General features: G+C 39.5%; 1 protein-coding gene across 1 annotated transcript in view; it reads right to left on the minus strand.

Annotated features, from left to right (window-relative positions):
- Nucleotides 1-19,371, minus strand: part of dnah5 (dynein, axonemal, heavy chain 5) — a 72,371-nt gene that overhangs the window by 49,965 nt on the left and 3,035 nt on the right. The window contains exons 2-7 of the mRNA XM_066690728.1: nucleotides 4,123-4,257; nucleotides 2,293-2,377; nucleotides 1,843-1,997; nucleotides 1,227-1,445; nucleotides 528-665; nucleotides 265-441 (exon numbers count right to left, since the gene is read on the minus strand). Coding sequence (XP_066546825.1) covers nucleotides 265-441; nucleotides 528-665; nucleotides 1,227-1,445; nucleotides 1,843-1,997; nucleotides 2,293-2,377; nucleotides 4,123-4,257 — 909 coding nt within the window. The remainder of the gene's footprint in view (nucleotides 1-264; nucleotides 442-527; nucleotides 666-1,226; nucleotides 1,446-1,842; nucleotides 1,998-2,292; nucleotides 2,378-4,122; nucleotides 4,258-19,371) is intronic.

Genomic DNA, 19,371 nt, shown 5'->3' on the forward strand with positions numbered 1-19,371 from the left:
ACCGGCCCGTCTGGCACCAACAACCATGCCACGCTCAAAATTGCTTAAATCACCTTTCTTTCCCATTCAGACATTCAGCTTGGAGTTCAGGAGATTGTCTTGACCAGGACCACACCCCTAAATGCATTGAAGCAACTGCCATGTGATTGGTTGGTTAGATAATTGCATTAATGAGAAATTGAACAGGTGTTCCTAATAATCCTTTAGGTGAGTGTATATATAGATAGATAGATATATTCAATATTAAAAAGATATCTACTGTACCTTGATGAGCTTAGATTTGGCCACAGTGAGCACCCCTAATACTGCCTTCACATCAGAGCTCTTCAGCTGGTCTAGTAAATAGTTAAATCTGGACATTCGTTTCTTCCAGTGGTCCAGCTCTGCCCGTGGCCCCAGGTCGTCTGCCTCCTTTCTTAGCTGGTCACTCTCAGCGAGAACCTTAACACAAAGTACATTGATTATCAACAAAGAGAAGTCATCAGAATCCCAAAATTTAGGACATTTCTTCTACAACTCCATATTACCTGCTCAATTTGTTTGATCCACACTTTCATACACGTTTCTATCTTATCCAGAGCCTCCGTGCTGTTGGTTACTGCCATGTAGTCAGATGGGCATTTGAGTGTTTTCAAATCATATGTTTCACACTCTTTCAGGTTCACCTGTTGAGTCATCAAAGCATATCGTCAGAATTAGTTGGGAGTCAGTTTATCATGTGTGTAGACATACTTGGATCTATATAGTATTAAATAAAGAATTAATCATCCCCTTCGAGAAAATTATTATTCCAACATCTGGGTCTTAAAAACATATCATATTTTGAAACTCTTCACATCCGTGTGCAGGATTAATATTACTGACCACTTAAGCTTTATGTCCTATCTATTTCCTATTCTCTTTCCTTAGTTTCAACCCTCTATAGAGATCTTGTATGTTCAGCTGCTGCCAATCCGATTCACCTGTAGGAGGGCTTAATTGAGGATCAATTGCATTGCCCGGCTATTTTCCATGACAGAACACACCTACGCCATATTGCAAACTTTATTTGAGTGAAGAACTTCATTGAGAAGACTCCCAACACAACTGAGATGGAATGAACCTTCTGGTAAATATATTATATATAAATCTTAGCTGTGGCATCTAATTCAGTAAGATAATCAATGAAGACGACACTAAAGCCCAAGTATAGTTACATGGTTTCTATGCAAGAACTTTGGAGTCACCTTTTCCATTAAACTCTCCTGGGCCCCACCAAGCACAGCCACAAAGCTGTCCAGAGAGTTCAGGAAGTCTTGTCTGATAGACGTTGCCTGAGGGCTTGCTAGCTCCCCCCAGCCGTGGTCCATCTTCTTCAAAGTGGGGATGAAAACTTCAGACAGCAGTTGCTCCACACTCTTCAGCAGGCCAACGTCTGTCGTGTCCAGCATGTTGAAGTTCACATCCTGCAATAATATTACAGTGGCATGACCAGTGGCATAAAACTCGGGGATGATCAGGGCTGGGACTGAGTTGTATTGTGTCAGGATTCCCTAGTATAATATGTGTCTTTGTAGCTATGTATTGGAAGCAGTGAGATGGGATTGATCTAGAATCGTACAGCCTGAATGCTTTTGCTTTGTCAGGGCAGACAAAGTTCCAGCTCCTCTGACTAATGATGGACTCGACACTGTACCATGCAAGGGCAAGGAATTGGCTTAGAAGTGTCAGACTGTACTGATCTACTAGCTCAATGCATTTATAAGTAGCAGTATCTCATTTTCAAGTTTATTTGATAAAAATAAATAAAGAATTCAAATATATTCCAGATATATCGCAGAGGCAAGCATGTGGATTTCTTACCCTGTGCACGGTTTCTGAAGTAATGGCTTTGGAGACGTTTGCTCTTGTGAAGAAGACGCACATGCCACTGAGCGCCACATCTGTGCCTTCTGTCACAAACACTTTGGGCTTTCTGTTTCTGCTGACAGACAGAGTGGCTGCCGTGGGTGTCGAAGCTGTGGGTTAAATTAGGTCTCAATGCTAAAATATTCAGTGAGAAAACATTCTTGAAAAAATTAGTTTAATGGAGTTTTAAACTAAAGTTCGAGGGGAGGACAACCCCCAGTCTCGCCTCCCTCTGGCTCCAAGCACAACCAATCAGATACATCCATCTATTCAGGGTTGTCCAAACTGCTGAATCATAACCAGTCCCTAAGCATTTTTCTACTTTTCCTTTAATCATGTTTTCTATCAAGACAGTCAATTTACTGCACAGTAAACTCTACTGCCAGACTATGTATTAACTCTTACCTGCTTCAGTTGATTCCACATCTTGAAAATAAAACATGATATGAGGCAGTCCACCAGCTGCAAAAAACTGATCCATCCGGTCAATCTGTAAGAAATGTAGCACAATAATTGCAAATATTACGAATGTGTTTCAATCAGGTTATAATAGGAGAAAAATACCATGGGAAGAGGAGAAATATCTGCAAACAAAAGTATTATAATGGGTCACCGAAACACTGCATTTTCTTGAGAAAATGTAAAGATATATTTTGTTTATTAGTATTATATAGATCATATATAATAATTATTAATGGTAGGCAACATTGTACAATTTTTCAGACAGGACAGGTCATTACACTGGTTTTCAATTAAGGAACTGACACATTAATTGTGTTAGTTGTGTCTATCTATTTTCTCCACATTTAAAATATATACTATATATATATATATATATATATATATATATATATATATTGGTTCAAGAAACCAATTTGAAATGATTCGACCTTTGTGACATGGTGCATTATCCTGCTGGAAGTAGCCATCAGAGGATGGGTACATGGTGGTCATAAAGGGATGGACATGGTCAGAAACAATGCTCAGGTAGGCCGTGGCATTTAAACGATGCCCAATTGGCACTAAGGGGCCTAAAGTGTGCCAAGAAAACATCCCCCACACCATTACACCACCACCACCAGCCTGCACAGTGGTAACAAGGCATGATGGATCCATGTTCTCATTCTGTTTACGCCAAATTCTGACTCTACCATCTGAATGTCTCAACAGAAATCGAGACTCATCAGACCAGGCAACATTTTTCCAGTCTTCAACTGTCCAATTTTGGTGAGCTTGTGCAAATTGTAGCCTCTTTTTCCTATTTGTAGTGGAGATGAATGGTACCCGGTGAGGTCTTCTGCTGTTGTAGCCCATCCGCCTCAAGGTTGTACGTGTTGTGGCTTCACAAATGCTTTGCTGCATACCTCGGTTGTAACGAGTGGTTATTTCAGTCAAAGTTGCTCTTCTATCAGCTTGAATCAGTCGGCCCATTCTCCTCTGACCTCTAGCATCAACAAGGCATTTTCGCCCACAGGACTGCCGCATACTGGATGTTTTTCCCTTTTCACACCATTCTTTGTAAACCCTAGAAATGGTTGTGCGTGAAAATCCCAGTAACTGAGCAGATTGTGAAATACTCAGACCGGCCCGTCTGGCACCAACAACCATGCCACGCTCAAAATTGCTTAAATCACCTTTCTTTCCCATTCAGACATTCAGTTTGGAGTTCAGGAGATTGTCTTGACCAGGACCACACCCCTAAATGCACTGAAGCAACTGCCATGTGATTGGTTGGTTAGATAATTGCATTAATGAGAAATTGAACAGGTGTTCCTAATAATCCTTTAGGTGAGTGTATATTAATAATTCAATACATCAGAAAAAGAAAATGAGCAATGTGCTTGCCTAATGTGTCGAACTGACTGTATCAATATTACTCTCATATAACAGTTCAGTAATAGGTGAAATATAATAACCATGGCCTAGAGCAAATCAAAACTTTGACACATGCGCTGATGGCAAATTAGAGAGCAGACGATTATGACAGACATTTCTATGGACTGAAGAAAATCCCCTTTAACAGTAAAATGTGTGGGTGTGTCAAAGTTTTGATTTGGTCTAGGCCTATATGAAGTTTGTGTGGTCAGATCTTACTCAGATTGGAACCATTGTCTCAGGTGCCCCTGAGTTTGAAAGCTCAAGCCCAGAGGGAGAGACCTTGGGACAGCGTGAGTCATGTTCCATACGGAAGCAGCCATTTAAATGAGAGCGTTGTTCATGAAGGGGCATATTCACCTGAGTTCCCTCCAGTATAGCATCCTCCACATCTCCCCTCTCCAATCCCAGACAGGAGGCCACAATCCCCAAAACGTAGTCGTGCCTACCATCCAGCTGTGCCCGTTTGGCTTCACGCTCCTCCTTCAGCTTTTGCTGCAAGAATGAACACAATCCACAAATTACAACTTGGACAGACAATCACTTTGTTGACAACTTACTTCGTTGATGAGAAATGTGGGCCTGCATGAATGTAACGCTCATGGGAAACACAGAGACAAGCACAAGCGGCAGAGCTGTTCGCCTCAGGCACAGGGTTTGAAAGCATCCCTGGCTGACAGCATAATGCATCAGCACCTCCGTGACTGAAGCAATAAAAAATACGCAGAGGAATAGTATTAGTAGAAAGGAATTTAAGGTAATCTTAGACTTCTACTTATCTACTTCTTGGTAAATAAGACCTTTTTTTAAATATGAGATAAGCTTGAAAAAAAAAAAATTGCATTGAAACACCATCCCATACATACTGATGAGGTTAAGTTGAGTTTGGAAAAATTATCAATTTAGTTTGAAGGAAATATGCAGGGGATTCAAGTTATACCATTTTGCGAAACCACTGGCATGGACTTAATTGTGTGTTATACAGTCTTATGCTTTCCAACAGCACTCCCTATTATCCAGGTCTGAGTCATCTTTTGAGAGGCCATGTGTAAAGAGATGCTAAACCGTATCACTGCAAACTGTGTGTTTCTAAGGTAAAATGTTCTTATTATTTGTCAGACTGTAAGATTCTTGGCCAAAATCACCAGATTTCTTACAATACATATGTGTGTATTCCACTGCATCAAATAATCAGTTAAACAGTTTGATGTGTAAAAATAAGCATAATAACAGTACAGTAGTTCCAAAGTAAATGTTTGCTTCTGTACTTATGAATATTTTAATATTAACACCACTGTCCTGTAGAGTATTGGGTTACTCCTACATCATTAATGATTAAAAAGTTATTTATAAGTGACTATACAGTAGAACCAATTAAAGCTCTTGTGGTTGTTCCTTGACCTTAAACTGACAATAAATCAATGGCATACATCAACACTGGATCGCATTGTTTTCTGCTGTTCTTGTGTGACTTGGAGCAGTTAGTAGAATTACTTGGTTCTGGCCAAGACCAAATGCAAACAGGTCTACCGGAGATGAGTTTGGGCTGAATGGTGGCATGCTAACATCACAGCAGACTTGACTTGACTACAATTCAATTTGAACTCTTCTGATATAATTGCAACACATTGGGTTCACCTTATGTCATGAAACAGAGAGATGAGCCCTAGTAATGTTTCTATGTACAGTGAGGGGAAAAAATATTTGATCCCCTGTTGATTTTGTACATTTGCCCACTGACAAAGAAATTATCAGTCTATAATTTTAATGGTAGGTGTATCTTAACAGTTGTGAGACATCCAGAAAAACACATTTCAAAAAAGTTATAAATTGATTTGCATGTTAATGAGGGAAATAAGTATTTGACCCCATCGACTTAGTACTTGGTGGCAAAACCCTGGTTGGCAATCACAGAGGTCAGACGTTTCTTGTAGTTGGCCACCAGGTTTGCACACATCTCAGGAGGGATTTTGTCCCACTCCTCTTTGCAGATCCTCTCCAAGTCATTAAGGTTTCGAGGCTGACGTTTGGCAACTCAAACCTTCAGCTCCCTCAACAGATTTTCTATGGGATTAAGGTCTGGAGACTGGCTAGGCCACTCCAGGACCTTAATGTGCTTCTTCTTGAGCCACTCCTTTGTTGCCTTGGCTGTGTGTTTTGGGTCATTGTCATGCTGGAATACCCATCCACGACCCATTTTCAATGCCCTGGCTGAGGGAAGGAGGTTCTCACCCAAGTTTTGATGGTACGTGGCCCCGTCCATCGTCCCTTTGATGCGGTGCAGTTGTCCTGTCCCCTTAGCAGAAAAACACCCCCAAAGCATAATGTTTCCACCTCCATGTTTGACGGTGGGGATGGTGTTCTTGGGGTCATTCCTCCTCCTCCAAACACGGCGAGTTGAGTTGATGCCAAAGAGCTCGATTTTGGTCTCATCTGACCACAACACTTTCACCCAGTTCTCCTCTGAATCATTCAGATGTTCACTGGCAAACTTCAGACGGGCCTGTACATGTGCTTTCTTGAGCAGGGGGACCTTGCGGGCGCTGCAGGATTTCAGTCCTTCACGGCATAGTGTGTTACCAATTGTTTTCTTGGTGACTATGTTCCCAGCTGCCTTGAGATCCTTCCGTGTAGTTCTGGGCTGATTACTCACCATTCTCATGATCATTGAATCTCCACGAGGTGAGATCTTGCATGGAGCCCCAGACCGAGGGAGACTGACAGTTATTTTGTGTTTCTTCCATTTGCGAATAATTGCACCAACTGTTGTCACCTTCTCACCAAGCTGCTTGGCGATGGTCTTGTAGCCCATTCCAGCCTTGTGTAGGTCTACAATCTTGTCCCTGACATCCTTGGACAGCTCTTTGGTCTTGGCCATGGTGGAGAGTTTGGAATCTGATTGATTGATTGCTTCTGTGGACAGGTGTCTTTTATACAGGTAATGAGCTGAGATTAGGAGAGTCCCTTTAAGAGAGTGCTCCTAATCTCAGCTCGTTACCTGTATAAAAGACACCTGGGAGCCAGAAATCTTGCTAATTGATAGGGGATCAAATACTTATTTCCCTCATTAACATGCAAATTAATTTTTAACTTTTTTGAAATGCGTTTTTCTGGATTTTTTTGTTGTTATTCTGTCTTTCACTGTTAAAATACACCTACCATTAAAATTATAGACTGATCATTTCTTTGTCAGTGGGCAAACATACAAAATCAGCAGGGGATCAAATACTTTTTTCCCTCATTGTACGTTACACAACACCGTTTTGCTACACTAATGTGATTTGTATCACAAAACTAGATTGAGCAACATAAAATTGTAATAAAACAAATTGACATGCGGGACTCAATCACAAAAAATAATCACAAAAATATTGCTGTGTGCATTTGGAGGAAATAATTGGGATTAGAGAGGTATTTCATAACAACCATTTTATACAACTGATGTCACACAACACAACAATCTGATCATAGCAGCCCTTTCTGTCTCACAGCAACATCCCCCAAAGCGATCTCATCAGCATTCCCTCAGAGACCTGCCCTGCCACTCCTCTCCTACACCACAAACGTCCCCTATGACACAGCCATGACCTGTACATCTATCACACAGCAGGCACGAGCTAATCAGACACCCGGCATTGATTCACCGTGATCTACGGACATCACACACACAGACATATCATCACAGCCCCTTGGGTTCTACAACAGCAACAACGGTCAAGGATCTCTTATCTACAGCCTTAAATGTTAGCATAGACAAAGGATACAAATATATCTTTCTAGCTTAAAAAAAACTCTATAGAAAAATACAGCTAGGCCTATACATCTTGCTTTTATCATAACATGTAGTGTATGAAAGCCATATCGCTCAGATAAATAAAATGAACACATTCACAGTAAAAAAAAGCAACCATGGTCTCTCTCAGAAGCATTAGAACACTTTCAAATAAAAGTGAGTGTAATTGGAAAGGTGTGCACATACTTTAAACGCAGAGATCTGGCTATTCGATATCACTGATGATTGTAGCTCTCCTTTGTTCATAAGTTTCCTATCTGCCATTTCCAGTATCGCTGCCTGGACGCAGAGATCAGCGTTCGCTTTTAGATGTGCAAGGGCCACAAGGCTGTTTTACTAGTGGGACCTCTAAGGAGATTTCAAGGTGATCCTCTTGTCTCTCTAGCACATCTTTCACTCCAGCAAAACACCAGAAGAGGTTTGAAAAAGTGCAAAAAGTCTTTCTTCCATACAGCTTTTCTGAGAATCCACTTAGAAAAAATATGATGGAGTCACTAAAATCCTGTTAAGTGAGACAGAGATGAATGAGCAGCATTATTGAAAAGCATTGTTCGTCTCTTGATCAGCATCCAGATATTTTTTTCTACCACGTTCTCTCTCCTCAGCATTGATTGAGTAGGTAGGAGTATTAATCCGGCAGTACACCTGGAAGCGGTGGTTACTAGAGCAAAGAACTGGACACGAAGAAACAAGCTGCAGGAAACTAGCAAACCGAAGCTACATTCCAGTTGCAGCAGGAAATTGGGGCCTCCTAATTAAACCGAGATAGAGAGAGTCACTGCAATGAGTCGTTCTGCTTTGCTGCTAGGTAACACACTGAAAAGGCAAACCAATAAATTATCAGATTGAACAGCAAAAGCAGATGCCTTCTTCCTTGATTCAGTGTTTTTTCCCCCTTCTTTTCCTGTATGTGTCAGGAATTCCAGTGCTTAAAGCATCACATTTGTATTTCTCTTTAATTATACATATACCAAGTTGGACATTTTCTTCCAAAACAGATGTTTTTAACCCTTTAAATACAGTGAGGGGAAAAAAAGTATTTGATCCCCTGCTGATTTTGTACGTTTGCCCACTGACAAAGAAATGATCAGTCTGTAATTTTAATGGTAGGTGTATTTTAACAGTGAGAGACAGAATAACAACAAAAACATCCAGAAAAACGCATTTCAAAAAAGTTATAAATTGATTTGCATGTTAATGAGGGAAATAAGTATTTGACCCCTTCGACTTAGTACTTGGTGGCAAAACCCTTGTTGGCAATCACAGAGGTCAGACGTTTCTTGTAGTTGGCCACCAGGTTTGCACACATCTCAGGAGGGATTTTGTCCCACTCCTCTTTGCAGATCCTCTCCAAGTCATTAAGGTTTCGAGGCTGACGTTTGGCAACTCGAACCTTCAGCTCCCTCCACAGATTTTCTATGGGATTAAGGGCTGGAGACTGGCTAGGCCACTCCAGGACCTTAATGTGCTTCTTCTTGAGCCACTCCTTTGTTGCCTTGGCTGTGTGTTTTGGGTCATTGTGATGCTGGAATACCCATCCACGACCCATTTTCAATGCCATGGCTGAGGGAAGGAGGTTCTCACCCAAGATTTGATGGTACGTGGCCCTTTGATGCGGTGCAGTTGTCCTGTCCCCTTAGCAGAAAAACACCCCCAAAGCATAATGTTTCCACCTCCATGTTTGACGGTGGGGATGGTGTTCTTGGGGTCATTCCTCCTCCTCCAAACACGGCGAGTTGAGTTGATGCCAAAGAGCTCGATTTTGGTCTCATCTGACCACAACACTTTCACCCAGTTCTCCTCTGAATCATTCAGCTGTTCATTGGCAAACTTCAGACGGGCCTGTACATGTGCTTTCTTGAGCAGGGGGACCTTGCGGGCGCTGCAGGATTTCAGTTCTTCACGGCATAGTGTGTTACCAATTGTTTTCTTGGTGACTATGGTCCCAGCTGCCTTGAGATCATTAACAAGATCCTCCCGTGTAGTTCTGGGCTGATTCCTCACCGTTCTCATGATCATTGAAACTCCACGAGGTGAGATCTTGCATGGAGCCCCAGACCGAGGGAGACTGACAGTTATTTTGTGTTTCTTCCATTTGCGAATAATCACACCAACTGTTGTCACCTTCTCACCAAGCTGCTTGGCGATGGTCTTGTAGCCCATTCCAGCCTTGTGTAGGTCTACAATCTTGTCCCTGACATCCTTGGACAGCTCTTTGGTCTTGGCCATGGTGGAGAGTTTGGAATCTGATTGATTGATTGCTTCTGTGGACAGGTGTCTTTTATACAGGTAATGAGCTGAGATTAGGAGAGTCCCTTTAAGAGAGTGCTCCTAATCTCAGCTCGTTACCTGTATAAAAGACACCTGGGAGCCAGAAATCTTGCTGATTGATAGGGGATCAAATACTTATTTCACTAATTAACATGCAAATCAATGTATAACTTTTTTGAAATGCGTTTTTCTGGATTTTTTTGTTGTTATTCTGTCTCTCACTGTTAAAATACACCTACCATTAAAATTATAGACTGATCATTTCTTTGTCAGTGGGCAAACGTACAAAATCAGCAGGGGATCAAACACTTTTTTCCCTCACTGTAGTACAGCACCCATTTCGATTTTTCAGCCACGTATCACAAGATGGCATGACAAACTAGCACGGCCCCTTACAAAATGAGTTTTCTGTTAATCCTGTACTTAGTTATTTTACACATGTAAATTAGCTGCTTAAGCTCATCAGTAACTGTAGAACTTTTTGAGGAGAAATAAAAGCACATTTATAATATAACTAGACCCGAATTGTTGGCAGTCTCAAATTTGTAGAAAAATTACACGAAAAGGCTGCAATCAATTTTACAGGTCTCCACAGGAATCAAATCCTGACAAGCAATCGCACACTCTTCACTAGACCACCTATGGGTTTTTCACCACCCAAGAAAAGACACACAAATTATGTAAACCCAAGGTAGAAGCAGCAATCTGTCCATAAAACCTTAATAATTAACCCCCAGTGAGACTGTAGCTGACAGATCAAAAATCTATGCTGAAAAATCTACCAAAAATCTGTTAAAAGCGCATACATTATTTCAGTATTTCGGTATTTCAGTCTACACCCCTTTCAAAATGTTAACCTCTTCTTGCCTTTTGTATCCTGGAATTAAAATTCTATTTATTTACACATCCTATCCCACAACCTCCAAGGGAAAAAAAATGTATATAAGTTAATTAAAAATAAAAACTGAAATAGTTTGGTTGGATAAGTGGATAACAGCAATCCTGAATTAATGATCACCTTCAAAATTACACAGCAAGTTAAGTGGCCTCCACCTGTGTTTAAATTGTAGGGAGTCAAATGATTTAAAAAAATATCAAAGGCCTTGAATATCCCATGGAGCACGGTCAAGATGATAATGAAGAAGTGGAAGGTGGCACTACCAAGAACATGCCTAGATCAGGCCGTCCCTCCAAACTGTTCAATCTTCTGTGGACCTTCGAGTGCTGGCCATGACGTAGTGTGGTAAGCAAAACTGGGCACTGCTCTCTAAATGGGGTAATGGATCATTAAACAGTTTAAGCATTACCTCTCCTGGTTCAAATTCAGCACTTTTTAATGTTTTATATTCTGCTTCAGTGGGTGAAGAGATGAAGGAGACAACATCAACACCAAAGGCATTCTGATTGGTTTTGTGGAATTGTCCTAATAACACCCCTTTTTAAGTCAGCGAATGTGCTGCAGATTCTTCTTGGTGCAGCCCAGCTCTCCTGGGAGTGAGAGTCTCTCCTGATTGTCTCTCAGACACACAACTCTACACACAACACAACATTTTCTCCAAAGAGCTCTGCGCTGCTCTGCGCCATTTCTGTTCTCCATCCCCACACCGTGGTTCCTCTTGCAGCAACTCCAACTTCCCCACCGGAGTGCATCAACAAGGCTATCAGGCAATGATATATTCTTTAACCCCAGCATAGTCAACCTCCTCAGTGCTGGCCATTGATTAGGTCAGCTTAGCCTTTTATCTGATATCTATTTAGAGTTCTCAGCATGCATTCAGTAGCTCTCTCTGATTCTGCTTGTCAGTTCTCAGTCGGGCCAATCCATCTCACACCGGACCAAAGGTTGGCAGCTTGTTCACAGGTCTGTAATCCCACAAGAATCAACATTACATTGCTGTTTTAAACGGAGTGGGCAAGGAGGATGTGATTCAATCCCGCCCCGCTGAAACACAAATGTGGTTTGAGTCGGAAAGACAAAAAGTGTGAAAATGAGTGCTTTCATTTATTTTTATTAAAACTCGTAATTAAACAAGACTCAGAATTTTGCAAGCAGATTAGTTTTATATCAGCAAAGCAGATACTTGTATGCAAATCAACACAGAATTCAAAACAAAAACTGAATTTTTCACTGAATTAAAAAAGGTCTTATCCACTAACAGCTTTCCAGACACACTGAGCTCTGTCACACCTGTTAAACATTTCCAAATCCTTATATATTAATGGTTTAGTCATGGTTTAGTTAATATTATTACGATTTGTATTATTATTATTATTATTATTATTATTATTATTATTATTAAGTATTGTACATACAGATATTCATTGGCTTTTACACTTTTAATGTCACAGTTTGAGTTATTATATCAGTAGAACTGCAAAGCAATATTTCACATCCCCTAAATAACAAGCGCGTTTGTTCAAAGGCTTTCTGAATTCACCGATCAGACGCTGCACTTGACTTCTTTACTCAGAGAGGATCGAGTGTGCTGCCGTGCCTTGAAGTCCTATACCACAATATGCAAGCCCGGACATGAGAGAACAAATAGAGTGATTGACCGGAGAAAACAAACAAGCGCCCTTGTGTGCTTTGGAAACAGAGGTCAATACCAACCAAACACACCCAAGGAATGGCCAGCATGGAAAAAAATACAAACATTCAGAAAAGGGTTGCTGTGCAATAAGGTAGCTCCTACTCCTTCCTAGTGATCAGTTTTTTGCTCAACATATTCACCAAAAACAGGGTGAGAGCAGAGCAGCACAACATTGTGCCTCATGGTGTGAACACTGCCATTCTCTACCGTCCTAAATAACTAAATTAAAATTTGAATGAAGAAAAATATTCCAAATTAAATATTACATTTAAAGAATTAAAGGTTGACCAATGCTGTTTTAAACTGAAGAGGAACTTCAATAAAGAATAATTTCATTGGCTGTTTTTGGTATTATTCTGATACAGACTTGAATTTGAAATGATTCACCATTTTCAGTTCCCTCTTATCTCTAATGTGGATTGTTTACATGAAACAGTCACTGTGTATGTTACCATGGAGGGACCATGAATAAAACTACACTATTCAAAAACTACACAACTCAGACACGAACAACAGAGCTATCAAACACGTGTTGATAAATCTGGCCGATGTCAACAGAGCAGGGTCTGTTTTAGTTTCTATGTACTTGGGTTTTAACTGTCTCTGGTCCGCCTACATTTTAGATTTAAGGACGTGTTCGTTTTTATCAAGAAAATATATTTGTGTGCATTTGACAAAACACACTTGAAGATATTAATTCCCAGTTTTATTGAGTTTATTCCAATACAATCTTGCTATCTGTGAATAAAAGTAGTGCATTGGCAAACAGGCTTTCAATCCTCTTCAATTGTATGTTTCTAAGCAAGTACCACTGAAATAGTACATAGTCTTCCAAAGTGTTTTCAAATAAATGTATTTTATTCAATATAAAAGTGTCACTGATATATCACAATCTTATCATCTAAACCAAAATGTAAACTTAAGTTCAGTGTACTCATCAGGAATAATTAGCCAGTACAGTCTAACTTATCAGCTAGACCACTAACCCATAAACACTGTTCATGCTCTGGAAAACAGAAAGAAGCAGGACTATTCCTGAAATATGAAGTTAAATATACACATACATAACAAACAGCCACATTGAAAAGCAATCTGTAGTAAGCAATCTTTAATTCCCTGCATAAATCCACATCTTCCATGTATACGCCTTCTAACTGAAACAAATCAATGTTTCACTTTTTTAATATTTGTTTATGTGTTCATTTAAAGTTGAAAACCTCTAATGTAAATTAGTTCAAGCATTTTCCACAAAAAATATAGGTGGTTCCACATACGCATTTGTACACCTTCATATTTAAAGCATTATTTCTGCACCCAAATTCTGAAGATGGTTGAAAATTCCTCGCTGCATCCTTCAGCAGATAACAATCACTTCTTGACAGGCTACATGCATTTTGGATGAAGTACCACATTTAAAACCTAACTTCTAAAGAAATAAGAAAGCATTAAGACAGTAATCTACTATAAAACCTCAGGATCGTTTCTCTTACCTTGAGAACTCTTGTGACACTCTGCTTCCAGAGTTGTTTTCTAAACGTCCTTGACATTTTGTCGATTTTTATTGCAGCTTTAAAACCAACTAACAGTTCCCTACGAATATAGAACTGAACACTACTAACGTTCAGCAAAAATGGCTCTTTTATAGGTCCAGGCTACTTTTATACTCCAAACACTGTAAAATACCTGTATTAACAACTCAAACAATAAGGCAAATAGCCAAGTAAAACAAAGCTACAAAGGAAAATGTTTAACCATGTCAGCTAAGAAATGCACATCAATAGGCTGCCCCAACACCTAATTCCAATAAGCCACTCAAGTAAAAGTGTGTGTACACATACTGATGTGTAAACGTAGGCTTATAACCCTTGTTCTAGCAGTCTTTATACATGCATGACACCACAAGCATATCAGACACGTCCACACCATAATGATTTAGTTGAGAATCTGCCATCTAATCAGGTAAGTGGTCCCAGAGTTCTAAGAAAGGTGTTTTGTCTTTGTTAAATGTTTGGTTTGCTGTAGCTGAGAGGACCCAAGGCAGGGAGCATTGCATTATAGTAAGAGGGTTGTGTCTGAAATTAATCATTAATTTGTTTAAAAAAAAGAAAAAATGGTAAACCTTCCTGGTATGTATTACTAAAATGCTACACGTACTGAAAACATAATAAGAATAGGACGCTTATCAGAGACTCTGTTAAAGGTTTTACAGCAACTGAAAACCACACTTTACACTTTTGTTTTGATATCCTTCACTGCTTGTACACTTATTTCACATTCAGAAATTAAATCACTACTTCATACAAGTTTGCAGATCAGTCTTAACAGGTCCTTTTTGGTTAGGTTAAGTACGTTATATCTCAAGTCAGCCACTGCACTTGCCACTGATAAAGTAATGTTTGGGAACATCTAATCTGTAATGCGCTTTGGCTTCCCAAGACGAATGTTTTAAGACAGATTCATCATTTTAATAAATGACCCAGCACTGAGTTTACAAACATGACACAGCGTGCAGGAGTGTATTTATTATGTCCTAATCATATTCATCCTTTTTTCTCAGTGCATTTAGTGTAGCTGAACTTTTTTATAAGAATGAAGCATCTCTGTATATAATACTAGTGGCTCCATCGTAGTCATATTTTTATAAATATAACTGGAATTCAGGCATGAGTAAGGGTGTTATTTTAGATTTAATCCATCAATACCCTAGTAAAAATATAACTCTCCTGGGATCTGTACCCAAGACCTGCAGGAGGATTCTAAATTAAATGTATAAATCACACAATATAGTATTTTTGGAGGGGAAAGCCACAGGAGAACACTATAAAGGCATTTGAAAATGTTAACCTAAATGCAATTTATGAACTGGTCAAGTTGAAAAGGAAGATGGTTTCACCTCATACAATATTGTCTTTAGGAGCTTAAAAAAGAGTTTAAAGGAGTCCCCTCCTTACATAGTTTAGTGCATCCGGATTGTTTGTACAGTATATGAAAATAAACAGATTCTATATACTTTTCCCTAACTGAAATATAGATCATTTAATAATGTATCATATATTTATGTATATCCACATCATTTGAAAACCACAGTGCCCTCTTCACCTGAAGTACTTGGAATCCTTCCGACAAACACCTTGTTGAATTCTTAACAGATCTCAGCACGATCAGCTCCCTAAAGCACACTGTTCGCTTCTCATCTTACCTTGCTATGGTAGTCAGGTTTAAACTGTAGCATCTCCACCTCAAAGTGTGTCAGACAGAATCCTCCAATCCTTAATCAATATTATTATTCATGAGATCGTACATTTCCAGGTCTGTACGTGTGTGATGGTTGTTAGCATCTAATTTTCCCATTCAGAGGTTACACTATAATTCACACACTAATTTAGAATATTGTTTTTCCTCCGGGGACATGCTACCTAACTCATCATGTATTAGGTATCATCCCTTCAGCCCAGGTAATTACCATGACAGTAATATCAGCTTACAAACAGCCCAGTGCATTATTATTAGGGTCACAACTATAGACCTAGCACACCTTGACAGAAATATGGAAGCTTCCCAATGCGTTGCTGTATTCCATTAATAAAATAAAAATAAAAAAGGTTTGCTTCTATTTTGAATGTGTCACCTTAGTATTGTTGTAGGTTATTTAACAATTGTATTTTGTTTAAAAGGATTTGTGAATATTAACTGAACATGTTTTATGGACAATAAAACTCCAGAAATGCATTGAAGAAAATTAGTTGGTTGTTAAATCATCAAAATCCCAGCTTGAATACATTCATTAATATAGCAGATTTCCTTGGCTGGCCCACAGTCCTTAGCCATTATCTCACACAGTGAAACATCCTACAGGAAATAGCAGGCGAAGATGTCTGAAAGGGTGTGATAGAAAGTGTGATTCCAATCCTAATGCCTTTAAATAAATGAAACCCTGGGCTGCTGTGCTGCTGGTCAAAAACAAACACATACAGTAATCCCCTCCTGCCTTGGGGCAGTCTGAAAACACCAGCTTTCAAAGACTGACAACATGTCCTATTTCCTACACATGACAGCTCTGCCCATCCCGGAGCTTGAAACAAACAGAAGAGCAGTGGCAAACTCATCAGCGAATAGAAAGAGTGCAAAAGTTAAATGTAAAATGCGCAAGCCAATTAAAATTCCACCACAGCACAACAGACACAGTCGTCCACAGTTTCGACACATGCCAAAAAGGCATTTGAAACGGAACCCTTGTAGAATGTTGGATTCCGATCTTTGAATTTAAAAGCAGTTATAAATAATTAAAGAGGACATGACTGGATTTCTATAGTAAGCCAACCCGTTAGGGGAAAAAAAAGGGGGGGGGGACTGTGTAACTAGAGTACTTTTTCAATAATTCATGAAAATCATCTCTCTCAAATAGCTTTCCCCGATGGAAACTACCACGAGCACCCATTAGAAGGAGCTGTTCACCAAAACTTCACAGAGACTCGCAGATTCAATGTGTCACAGCTGCTTTTATGTCACATTCAGCACTTTCCAATTATAACCAATATAAGCCATTCTGTGAGAATATTGTATTGGCATCCAAATGATATAGAGTCCACCCCCCCCACCTCCAAATAAATAAAGTAATATAATTAACATGAAGTGCCATTTGTGGAAATTGAAAGGTCAGAGTCTAATAAGTTAATTAAACTCTGTGCATTAGTTTGCAATTAATGAGAAATAAATACCATCCACACTAGTGTATGCTTGTTGGACCGCAGAGGGACTATATTCTGAAGTCTTTAGATGATTAAAAGTTCTCTATGGATGTAGGTCATAATTGTTATCTGTTTTGCAACACGTCCTTCTACAATATATCTGAAGCACTGTTGTCGCTATACTTAACTGAATATGTGTATTTTTGAATAACCTTCACACCCAGAAGTCTAAAAGACAAGTTCTGTGATCTCACAGTTCCGGAAATATTAAATCCTCACAGAATTCAATTCTCTATGTCTTAGTCATTTATTTTTTTCCATTATGAAATTAGGCCAATTAAATAGTTACAATAAATGAGAGGACTGGGACAGAAAAGACATAGAACAAAGCTGCCTGTTGTGCAGATATACCCTGATACGAAAAGGGCAGAGATTCTGTTTCAGCAAAACCTTTTGTCAGAAGCTGCCACCTAGTGGGAAATGGTGAATGTTGTGAGTGAATTGAAAGTGACGAGTGATGAGTGACATTTTAAATGGTTCTGCATATTCAAAGACTAGGTACACCGACCTAATAGCGAGTTGCTCCCCTTTTGCTCTCAGAACAGTCTGAATTGGTCGGGGGAAGGGTCTCTATAAGGTGTGGAAAGAGCACCATGGGGATGCTGGCCAGTGTCAACTCCATTTCTACCTACATTTGTTGCAAATTGACTGGTGGTTGATCTCTACTCAAATAGCTTGTTCCAGCTCATCCCACAGATGCTCGATGGATTGGGATCTGGTGAGTGAGGAGGCCACTGCAGTGAGCTGAATTCACTGTCATGTTCCCAGAACCATTCCTGGACAATCCTGGCCTTGTGGTGTGCCCTGCCCTGCTGAGGGAACCCATTCACAGATGGATACACTGCGGCCATGAAGAGATACACCTGATCGGCACCGATGTTCAGATACCCTGTGGCATTCAAACATTGCTCCACCTGTATCAAGGGACCCGATGTGTGCCATGAAAACACACCCCACACCATCACACTGCCACCACCTTTTGTCTTTTCCATTCTCCCTCTGAATTGCACACACAGAAACCCTAGGTACTGTCCTACCTGCTTTAAATAGCATAGTCTGAACACATGAAGCTGTCACACACTCTTCAGTCTATTTCATGGAAGGGAAGGGGGGGTGTACCTAAAAGAAGTGGACACTCTCTGTAAATATATATATAATACAAAATACTTAATCATTACCTACACATATAAACAATTTAATTGTATTTAATTGGACCATGGGTAGTATACTAGAACATAAAATAATCCCTAATTATCAGGCTACAGTTCACATAAAGCTGCAGCATAGACTTTGGAAAAAGGAAATTCATAGATGTTTTCCAGTTGATTTAACATGAAAGCCAATGCACGCTCTATTCATTTCTAAAGCTACAGTAATGACTTCAGTGCAAGGCAGCCTTTAAAATGGATTAAAATGGCTTTGTTGCTGAATACAACAGTGTGATAATATGGACAGTGTTAGATTACTAGACTTCTAAATCCTTAATAGCAACACAATAACAAACAACACACACAGGGCTTAGTTATGAATGTATCCCTTCTTTCCTAGAAGAACAGTGGAAGAAATTCTCACCCTAACCATGTATAAACTATACCTCACATCTTGTCAGTAATCTCTGATAAAAGTTGCTTAGAGATTACAGCAGAGGGCACCATAAAACAACATTCACACTTACTGTGCCATTTTAAAATGTATGATTTGATGGTTATGGGTGAACAAGTAGTTCAGATAGTTTGACAGGGCAAATAAAATGTAAGACACTTATCCTAAAAATGGTTGTTCTACCATTTACTAAGATATTACTAAAATAATGATATAAAAGTAATATAGTCATAGTGGACTCTCTGTTCCTCCGAGAAATGGCTAGATGAAGATCTGGGATCAATTAGCTATTAGAAACCGAAGGAGCAAAACTGGCCTAAATGTCCTCTTCTCTTTTGTAACCTGTCTTTGATCTAAATCTAAAGTTGAATATAAGAGCTTCCAAATTACTTTCTTTGAACTGAAGATCAATACAACAAGCTAATTGTCTACGTTGGCGGCCATCATAGGCTATCATATGACATCTTGCAGCAAAACAATAAAAAATATTTTGATGCAAGAGACATAAGAAGACAACTCTGCTAAAAATGATGCCGCTTCTTTATAGAAATTACATGTTGCGATATTAACACACAAACCCACAGGTTAATTTGTTTCAATTGTT

Source organism: Amia ocellicauda, chromosome 18 (genome assembly GCF_036373705.1).
Source record: "Amia ocellicauda isolate fAmiCal2 chromosome 18, fAmiCal2.hap1, whole genome shotgun sequence".
In the NCBI taxonomy this organism is placed as follows: domain Eukaryota; kingdom Metazoa; phylum Chordata; class Actinopteri; order Amiiformes; family Amiidae; genus Amia; species Amia ocellicauda.